The 11,203-nt window shown below is 37.8% G+C and overlaps 1 protein-coding gene across 2 annotated transcripts in view; it reads right to left on the reverse strand.

Annotated features, from left to right (window-relative positions):
- Window positions 1–10,995, reverse strand: part of ERV1 (Erv1/Alr family protein) — a 240,133-nt gene extending 229,138 nt beyond the window's left edge. Inside the window, exon 1 of one of the 2 annotated variants that reach the window (XM_089423484.1) lies at window positions 10,366–10,995. In XM_089423484.1, the coding sequence (XP_089279610.1) occupies window positions 10,366–10,617 (252 nt within the window). In that variant the 5' untranslated portion in view covers window positions 10,618–10,995. The remainder of the gene's footprint in view (window positions 1–10,365) is intronic. The other variant, XM_089423483.1, reaches the window with a different exon arrangement.
- Window positions 10,996–11,203: the final 208 nt, after the last annotated feature.

Genomic DNA, 11,203 nt, shown 5'->3' on the forward strand with positions numbered 1-11,203 from the left:
ACATAACACCTATTGATTGAAGGGTGGACTGAGGAAATGTCACTTCCCCTTGGGGGCTGGAAACACCTAATAGGGTTTTCCTTTAGCCACTCCTACCTAGGGAGGTAACACCATTGCAAGTTCAAAGCCCCAAATTTGGAAAGGAAGTCTTGTTTGAAGTGTTAAATAGCCCATTACTTTCAAGCTTGGTCCACTTAGATACATAAATGATTATTGTACCTAATGATTTATTGTTTGCTAGAGTTTATGATGTGATCATTAGGTAGTTCCACAGCTATGACCTGGGCAACTTAACTGGGCCCAAGCCTCCAAAGGAGCATATTGACACTCATAGGTGGAGCGTTGAGAGCCTTGGGTCTCTAAGCAGTAGCACCATGACATTTGCACCCTTCGACACCAAGATGTTTTGCCACTTTGCACAGTGCACACTATTTGACAATTCTTCAGGATGTCATACATTGGACCCAACGTGCCCATGGTCGACCTTAGCACTCTAGAGATATGGTAGCTGATCCAAAGCCCAGATGAGGATGGTCTCACCTTCTGAGACATGGGAGGGCTTGTAACACCTAAAAAGCCCTCAATGCTAGAACAAAGATGGGCACTTTGCCTTGTTTGAGACCCAGGAGACTACATTCCAACCCCTAAGATGAATTTGGGGCCCACAGAGATTTTGACAAAAATGTGAAGGCCAACCTTCACACCATGATTTTAGAGGGCTTCTACACCACTCATGCCACCTTGAGCCCTCAACGCATGCCCTGGAGAGCCTCATGCATGGATGACGTCAGCGTTTATTTCCCTATGGCTCACACGTGTGGGCAATTTCTTATGTTTTTGTCTAAGCTAGTAAGTCGGCTTGTGACCTAACTCATCATTGTGACATATTTTATTGTTTTAGGGGCTTTTAGGCTTAAAAGAACATTAGTTCTCCTCATATAAATAGAGGAGATGAATCATTTGTTTCTTATCATCACACACACTTGGAATTTTGGCCTTCTTGTCTTGTGGAGAACATTGGATCTATGAATGCATTTTCATATTTGGAGCTATTCGCTTATCTTTGGAGCTATTGTCTTGGATCAATGAATGAATTTTCATGCATGTTGTATTGTAAGTGAGCATTTTATTGGATAAATCTTTTCTTTATGTCTAATGTGTGGAATATATTAAATCTATGGTTTTCTATTTTACCCTAATTTGTAGAAGATCTATTGGATAGAATCTAGATGTCATTATTGCATGCATTACTCATGAATAACATGTGAATGATAATCCTAGTGGTGAACTTTGATTAGCTCTCCCATGAAATTTCTTGATCCATTACATAGGTAATCGCTAGGGTTTTTGGTGCTAGGGCATCATCTATCCTTCCTCCTTAACAACTTTTAGCTATCCTATCAACTCATAGATGCCATACTCCCAAGGAACAAGGCACTAGCCTCTCTCGCTGGTGATCAAATCCATTTTTCATCCTTAAACTTTTTCCTTCTTGTCCTAATTCGGCCCCTTTAAGGCCAAGCGTCCAACCTAAGGCTTGGTGCGAATTTCTAGGAAAGGAAGATTTTTCGAATTAGAGAGTATAAATGCCAAGGGCATAGTTGGTTGCCTCAAAATCAACCCTCTTGGTAGGCATTCACTCCAATTTTATCCATAAACTTTCTTTCCCTAGTTGTTTGCCCTAAGGTAAACCCTAGTTTATGTTGCTTCAACTTAGGGGTTTGTTTGAGGGTTTCATGTGCCTTGTTGAAAATCATTGTTGGAAACCCTTTCTCTTGACCTTGACCTTGGCTTATCCCAACTCTCAACCTATTAATCAAACCCTAGATCTTGTGTGCCTAAAATTGCTTTCTCCAGGGAAAGTGAATCACCCTTACTCTTTGGAGCCTTGTACTTAAGTTGTGTCTCTTCCTTGGAAGACATTAGGTCACCTCATACCTCAAACATAGATTGCCTATTAGGTGACCATACACATACCAAGACTCCTCCCATCAGTGAAAATTTGTAAAGAGTAGGAGGTTTTCGCTGTGGTGACAGTGGGCCACTACCCTGTTTTCATCTAGGCTTGTAGGGTGTTCCTATCCAAGACCTGCTAAATTTTGTGGCAACACTTCACATCTTTTCCATGCCATTCTTCCACAAGGAAAATCAGTCGTGGGTTATACAGATCCATATCCTCTGGTAGGTTTGTTGCTTCAACTTCTTCTGAAGGCGTTGGGTACCTATAATACTAGTGATTACCCCATTACTATTGTAGTTATACCCCTTATTTATATTGTTGTGCCCCCATTACCCCCATATTATTATTAATGTGCCCATAGAATCCCTCTATTGTTATTTTTGTGGCTTTATATTATTATTGTTAGGTCAGCTGGATTATATTGTGACTCCATAGACTCCTATATATAGAAAGGAGGTTTTGTTATTTGAATCATCCAAGAATTGTTCATTTATGTAATGTAAAGGAGGTTGCCCCCTCGAAGAGGCTGAATTCTAAGGCGTGGATCTCTCTTTTCTATCTTTTTGTGAGCTGGTTTCATAACATTTGGTATCGGAGCTTTGGATTCTAGGGTTTCGCTGCTCCAAACAGGTCATCGTGGCATTTTCGCCATAACTTTTTTTCTGTGACGTTTCAGAAGTCGCAAAAAAAACCCATTTGAGAAGAAATCGCACTGAACCTTGGGTCCGAATTTCAGAGCTTTTCGCGCGATATTTTCGGAGATATGATCTCAAGAAGTTGGTCTTTTTGCAGACTCCTGAATTACACTCAAAACAGGTGACCTGGGGAAAATCGTCATAACTTTCTTTTTGAGCATCGGATTGAAATTTCGTAAGAAGGTACAGAAAGAGGACGGACTGTAGTTTTCTTTTATATATTTTTCAGAGTCAAAGGTTGAAACAGTGACACGTGGCACTTCATACAAGTTCGCTCTACTGAACTAGTCTATAATCAGGTCACTGCGGGAGATTGTGCATAACTCTTTCTTGGAGAATCCAATTTGGTTCAGACTAGTGGCATTGGAAAGAGGACACAGAAGGCTACTACAGGTCACAATTTCAGAACTGGATGATTCGAAATTACAGAGGTACATCAGATTCAATATCAGGCTTCTACAAAGTAAAAAAAGGTGTGTAGTTTTTATTTTTTATTTTTGCATAAGCTTGGTTTGAAGGAATTCAAAGGGCCTAGTAAAGCATTATTATCGGTAACTGATGCCCCGAGGAAAGAAAATGCAAACACCTAGTAAGGAACCTGAAAGCTCTAGCATGACTCATGAAGAAGAGGAATAAATGCTACATGATATATCAAAATTACAAGAACAAGTGCAACAAATGTCACGCTCACAAAAGCTAACAGATGCTAAGATAAATGGCGTGGAATCTAAGATAAAGGGCATGGAAGCTAAGATGGACGATTTGAAGATAGATTTGAAGACAGATTTGAAGAAAGACATGGCAAGTTTGAAGACAGATTTGAAGACAGACATGGCAGATTTGAAGACAGATTTGACAAATTTTCTACAAGAGATACTAATGGTGAAAAGGTTGTAAAGGAAACTCATGATGTGAACAAAAGTAATGTTAATCATGATTCCATAGATTCTAATGTTGGATCGAAGACCCACCATATTCCAAAAATCGATATGAGGAAGTTTGATGGCAAGGATCCCGCCACATGGATATTACAGATGGAGCAGTTCTTCGATCTCAATAATGTGCAAAACACACAAAAGGTACGTATGGCAACTTTATATTTGGAACCAAATCAGTTTGTATGGTATCAATGGCTTTGCTCTCGTAAACAATTTATCACTTGGGCAATTTTTACGGAAGAATTGATAGCACATTATGAGGATACAAAAAGCAACACTTTTTTTAGCCAATTGATAAGTCTCAAACAAAAGGGTTCAATAATGGAGCACATTGAGGAGTTCCAAAAATTGAACATAAGGGTAAAAGATATTCCAGAGGAGCATAGGATTGATGTGTTCATAGGGTCTTTAAAGGATAATATCCAACATGATGTTCGCCTTTGGGAACCTGATTCATTAGAGAAGGCATTCAGGTTAGCAAGAAAAATGGAAAGCAAAATTATGGCAACCAGGAAGCATACCACTCACAACTATAAAGACGGAAGTGTTGTTGCCCCTAGTCTTCCACAACCTATAAGGTTGACACCACAACAATTGGAAGAAAAAAGAGCAAAAGGGCTTTGTTACAGTTGTGATAGCAAATACACTAAAGGTCATAAGTGTGCTGAGAAGAAATTATTCTACATAGATTGTGAAGAGGAAGAAGAAAAGGAGCAAGAAAGGTCAAAAGAAGAAGATATACTCCAGGAACAAAGCCTAGATGAAGAACAAATAAATCCAACCATATCTTGTAATGCATTGGCGGGAATTACCACTCCTCAAACCATCAAGATAGAAGGACAAATCAAGAAGAAAAAGGTAATAGTGTTGATTGATTCAGGAAGCACCCACAATTTTATTCATTGTAGGGTAGCAAAAGAATTGAATTGCTTCCTATATCCAGCACCAGAGTGTCAAGTGATGATTGCAAATGGAGGAACAATAAATTGCTCTGGAAAGTGCCATAATATCAAGCTATCCATGGGAGAATATGTATTGACTAGCCCAATGCTTTCCATTCCAATGGGAGGTGCTGATGTTGTACTAGGAGTCCAATGGCTACAATCCTTGGGTACAATAGCTTTTAATTTTCAAGAACTTTTCATCAAATTTTCTGTGGAAGGAAAGGAAGTTGAATTAAGGGGTATTGCAGGGAAACCAGGAAAGATAATCAGCTCTAATGGTATGACAAAGCTTCTAAAAAAGGAGCAAAGGGGTGTAATTGCACAATTATGTTCGCTAGATGTTTCCACATTAGAATCATCTATTTCTCCAGATCTCCAAAAAGTCCTGGACAATCATTCCAAGGTATTTGAGACTCCCAAAGGTCTCCCACCTATGCGTGATCATGATCATGCTATTCATCTGATTCCAGGAAGTGTTCCTCCAAACATCAGGCCGTACAGATATCCCTATGTCCAAAAAAGTGAAATTGAACGTATGGTTGCAGAAATGCTAGAGGCTGGTATAATTCAACCGAGTCAAAGTTCTTTCTCTGCTCCAGTAGTATTGGTGCACAAGAAGGATGGATCATGGCGCATGTGTCCGGATTATAGGGAGCTCAACAAGCTCACTATTAAAGATAAGTTCCCCATTCCTGTCATTGATGAATTACTGGATGAATTGCATGGATCAATTTACTTCACCAAGTTGGATCTTCGTTCAGGATATCATCAAATCAGAATGAAGATTGAAGACATTCCGAAAACGGCATTTAGAACTCATGAGGGTCATTATGAATTTTTGGTCATGCCTTTTGGCCTTACCAATGCACCTTCAACATTTCAAGGTTTGATGAATTCAATTTTCAAACCATTCCTTAGAAAATTTGTGTTAGTATTTTTTGATGATATACTTATCTACAGCAAGTCTTGGAAGGATCATGTTGAACATGTTGACAGGGTGCTACAACTATTGGAGGAGAAACAATTATATGCAAAAAGATCCAAATGTTTCTTTGGAGTCCAGGAGGTGGAATATTTGGGTCATATTGTATCTCATGAAGGAGTTAAGGTAGACCCTAGCAAAATTAAAGCCATTAAGGAATGGAAAATCCCCACATCCATAAAGCATTTGCGAGGATTTCTTGGGTTGACAGGGTATTATCGCAAGTTTGTTAAGAATTATGGGAGAATAGCAGCACCTCTAACAACATTATTGAAGAAAGATGCATTTTCATGGACTCCGGAAGCAACAAAGGCCTTTGAACATCTTAAAGAGGCAATGTGCCAAGCACCGGTCTTAGCTACACCAGACTTCACAAAAACCTTTATTGTGGAATGTGATGCTTCAGGAAATGGAATTGGTGCTGTTCTAATGCAAGATGAAAGACCCATTGCTTTTGAAAGTCGTCCAATCAAGGGAAAGTTTTTAAGCAAAGCTATTTATGAGAAGGAAATGTTGGCAATACTCCATGCACTTAAGAAATGGCGACCCTACCTAATGGGAAGACACTTCAAGGTAAAAACAGATCATGATAGCCTTAAATACTTTTTAGAACAAAGATTATCCTCTGAAGAGCAACAAAAGTGGGTCACAAAGATGTTGGGTTATGACTTTGAAATCATCTACAAAAAAGGGAAGCAAAATGTGGTGGCAGATGCACTCTCAAGAAAGGATGAGGATGTGGAAGCATTGTTGTGCGCCATTTCTATTATCCAACCAGATTGGATAAATGAAGCAAGGGAGGAATGGAAGAATGACGAAGAAGTGTGGGCACTTATTCGAAAGCTACAACAAGATTCCAGTACGTCTGATACATTTAGCTGGAAAAATGATTCGTTATGGTACAAAGATCGCTTATACCTCTGTAAGAATTCCCAGCTAAAACAAAAGATTCTTATGGAATTGCACACTTCTCCCTTAGGAGGGCACTCAGGATTTTTAAAAACTTACCACAGGGTTAAGAAGGAATTTTTTTGGGATGGCCTTAAATCAGATATTCAAAAGTTTGTGGCAAAATGTTTGGTTTGCCAACAAAATAAAGTTGAAACAATTAAGACACCGGGTCTATTACAACCTTTATCCATTCCAAGCCAACGTTGGGAGGAGGTTTCAATGGATTTTATCACAGGTTTACCCAAGTCTGAGGGAAAGAGTGTCATCATGGTGGTAGTTGACAGACTTACCAAGTATGCACACTTTTGTGCATTATCACATCCATTTAAAGCCAGTACAGTTTCTACTGCATTTATGGAAACAATTCAAAAGCTACATGGAAACCCAAAGATTATTGTAAGTGACAGAGATCCCATTTTCACTGGAAATTTTTGGACAGAATTATTTTCTTGTCTTGGTACTCAGTTAGCTCATAGCTCATCTTATCATCCTCAATCTGATGGGCAAACTGAGATAGTAAACAAATGTTTGGAAGGATATCTTCGTTGCTTTGTATCTGATAAACAGACACAATGGGTCAAATGGTTGCCTCTGGCTGAATGGTGGTATAACACTTCCTTTCATACAGCAACAAAAATGACCCCATTTATGGCACTTTATGGGTATCAACCACCATCCATCACATCATATTTAAGAGAAAATTCTAAGGTTCAGGCAGTGGAACATCACATCGAACATCAACAACAAGTCCTCCAACTCTTAAAGGATAACCTCGTGTTGGCACAGAATAGAATGAAACAACAGGCAGATCAACATCGCAGTGAAAGAAGTTTTGATGTAGGTGATTGGGTATTCCTACGGCTACAACCATATAAGCAAATGTCCCTCAAGCAAGCTAAGAAGGATAATAAATTATCACCAAAGTATTATGGTCCGTACAAGGTGTTGCAAAAGATTGGTACTATGGCATACAAATTGGAGCTTCCTGCAGCTTCTCGATTGCACCCAGTTTTCCATGTTTCATGTTTAAAGAAGGTTATAGGCGACAAGCTCCCAGTTCAAACAATATTGCCAGAACTTGACGAGGAAGGAAAAATTATATTGGAACCGGAAGCAGTTATAGAAACAAGAACTCGACAGCTACGAAATCGATCAATTTCAGAGTACCTTATCAAGTGGAAGAACTTATCCGCTGAAGATTCCACATGGGAGGATGAGAATTTTATGCAGAAGTATCCTGAACTACTCAAGCGTTGAGGACAACACTTTTTTGAAGGAGAGGGGCATGTTGGGTCCCTATAATACTAGTGATTACCCCATTACTATTGTAGTTATACCCCTTATTTATATTGTTGTGCCCCCATTACCCCCATATTATTATTAATGTGCCCATAGAATCCCTCTATTGTTATTTTTGTGGCTTTATATTATTATTGTTAGGTCGGCTGGATTATATTGTGACTCCATAGACTCCTATATATAGAAAGGAGGTTTTGTTATTTGAATCATCCAAGAATTGTTCATTTATGTAATGTAAAGGAGGTTGCCCCCTCGAAGAGGTTGAATTCTAAGGCGTGGATCTCTCTTTTCTATCTTTTTGTGAGCTGGTTTCATAACAGAAGGGGAGTTATTCATTTCCTGTGGTAATGGATTTTGCTAGTCAAAATCAAATCAAAAAGCAGTAAAAAATGGAACGTAACTGTATATGGAACTTGGTAATATTTTGGAAAATCTTTAGTTGGAAAAGGAACAAAATTTTTGTATTATGGGGTACTTGTTTAAGGGTTTAGATTGAGCCAATGTACTAAATCTCAAACCCGCAAGGGATATTGGAAACTCTCAAGAAATGTAACAGTTTTGGGCCGAATCCTAGCCTTCTGTTTTAATAAAACTCCCATATCCATTTCATTAAAAAAAAAATTGCCCAAGGCTTGGAGAAATTGTTTTATTGGATTATTCACCATGTGCATTAAGCAAATATGGAGACACGTAGGGGCCAAGAACCAAACTTGTCATCAATGATTGATTAAATATGGGTCAAGATGGGCAAAGGTGTAAGAGTAGGATTAAGGGTGTTGCATAAAATTTAAAAAGGGAAATAAAAGATTTTAAATCTTAATAAATTAATCAATTTGAATTTAAACAAAAGCCTTTTTGGGAATTTTGGGGAATGTTGAGGCATCATGAGTGTTAAAAAATTGTTTTGCTTTGTTTAAAAAATAGAACGACAATATATTTGTTCGTTAGGCTGTGGTGTGTGGTGAATTTGAGTGCTTACAATAATGATGACCTAGGTTTAAAATAAGGCTAGTTGATTCTTGTTGTTGACACAATTTTCCAAATAGATGAGTTTATGCATAAATCCTAGGTGAGTTTGACATGATAGATACCCCAAGAGAATCTTTAGCCAAAGGTAACTTGACTATAAAGTAGATTTTGTATCAAGGTGCAAAGGCAACTCCTATAAAGTAGATTTTGTATCAAGGTGCAAAGGCAACTCCTATAAAGTAGATTTTGTATCAAGGTGCACTCTCTCTTCAATAAAAATGGCAAGAGTTTAACTTTAAAATAAAAATTAAATTAAATTAACAAGTGTAGTTGGGAATTTTTAAGTAAATACGTTTTACCTTTGGTAGTCAAGTGGGTTACGTTTATTTGGTAAATCAAGTGGTCTCTATTTACAAAGACACGTGTTCACTCCTCCCAAGAACAATTCACACTTATCTGGTCAATTTGGCATGTTATCTCATGATACCCATAATCAACTCAACTTAGGTGATTTGTCCTAGGTAGCTGGAAGAGGTTGGAAAGAAAACTAACCGATTTTAATTGAAAACAAACACTTTGAACATGGCTTCTATAAGGTTTCTGGTTTAGAAAGGTGTTTTAAGATAAAATTAGGAAGAAAGAAAAGAAATAAATAGGACAAATACTAGCTATTAAAGATGTTTTTTATTTTCTCTTTTTTCTGGACATGAGCCTGCAACGAAATAATAAAGTGGAAAAGTCCATAATAGTAGGTCTCATGTTCCATAATCACTATAAAAAACGACAATCCTACAATAGCCAATAAAAAGGGGCTTTTTTTCATTTGATTTATAAATTCATTGCCAGCAAGTTAACTCACCTCAGTCTAGCTCAGGTTTGACTCACAAGTTTGAGAGAATCATGCTTGGTTTTTTTGTTCTTTGAGCAAGTCAATCTTGTACCTGGTCTCATTCCATATGTATTCAAGCCCTGCCTGAGTTAGACTTGCAAGCTTAGTCTAACTCAAGCAAGCATACCAACTATGTAAAATCCTATTAATCTGCCTCTAAATGTCTTTAAAAGAGGATAGTAGGCTAGCCCAAAGGGTTAGCTCAACGAGTGTTAATGGTGTTGGGCATTTTGCTAGTTCCATGTTGGCAGGGGTCAATTCAAATTCTCGCATTTTGTTAGTTCCATGTTGGCAGGTGTCAATTCAAATTCTCTCAGTGGGGTGCATTAATTTACTCCAACAGATTTACCAGAGATGCAATTCACAAATCTATCTTAAAAAACATTCTTGAATTTCCCTCAAATTTTCCAAAAATACAAAAACAAAGAATAGTAAGCTCCGTCATTGTCCACTCACTGAAACCATACTTACAAATACATATCATAATAGCATCTTAAAAGAACATTCTACCGTAACAATGAATAAAGGGAATTTAAAAACTGACGCGGAGATTGTTGAGGTAAATTTTAATTTAAAAACAATTTAAATTAAAATTTAAAAGTTGTCCGAGCTAATCCTTTGCTCAGCTAAGGTTTTAGAAAGTCGTTCGCAGGCTTGCTCTAGAAAACATTAATCCGTTTCTATGCATTCACCGCATCTATTGTAGAGAAAAGAGATAATTTACCGAAAAAACTGTACCTCAACGGAAGATGTTTTTCCTAAATAAGTTGTATCCAAATAATCCGCTCCTTGCTTTTTCTCATGGACAGCCCCACCTTTAGCTTCCCTTCCCAGATGCCAAGTTGTAGAATCGTTCCCAACTTTGCTCATTGATCTTTTAGAAACTCTGAGATCCATAGAACTTTGAAAATAATTGGATAATTTACTCTGGACGCATTGCGTAAATGTACCCAGGGTTTGGAGAAAATGTTCCATTGGATTATTCGCCATTGGAATCAGCCAAATATGGAAACATGCAGATGGCAAGAATCGAATTCGAGTCGAGAAGAGCAGTGGTAGGAGAGAATTCGAGTAGAGAAGAGCAGTGGTAGGAGAGACTGGAAACTACGATATTTCTTCCTCTGTGCACTCAGCCTGCAAAAATTGGCGGTTTTTCTTCAGTCGTCCAGCAAATATCTCCTGCGAGCACAGTTATCATTTTCAATTTTTTATCATGGCCCTAATCCTTCTTATACCATGTCTCGTTTCATGCTATTGCCTTTGGTCCGCAGTGCTTGTGCTTGTTTGGAGGTTCCTGTTCCGCTTTTCTGGTGACAGGTCTCTACTACTAATTTTTTTCACTTACCAGATTTTAAACTACCAGTTCACCATTTAAAAAATAAACTTCATTAGCACTTTTAATCCATATGTAGTCATAACTTAAGTGCCTTTGTAAAATCTTTGAAGTATGCAAACATCTCATCATGATTTCAAATATGTTAATAGTAGGTTAATATTTAACTTTATTTTCATTATTAATAAAATATTTTAATGTCATTATGTGTTGTGTTGTATGTGCTCCAAACAATAATAAAAT

The sequence above is a fragment of the Pinus tabuliformis genome, chromosome 4_1, assembly GCF_031772625.1.
Source record: "Pinus tabuliformis cultivar Carrire ecotype Pingquan chromosome 4_1, CPIR1, whole genome shotgun sequence".
NCBI classification, from domain to species: domain Eukaryota; kingdom Viridiplantae; phylum Streptophyta; class Pinopsida; order Pinales; family Pinaceae; genus Pinus; species Pinus tabuliformis.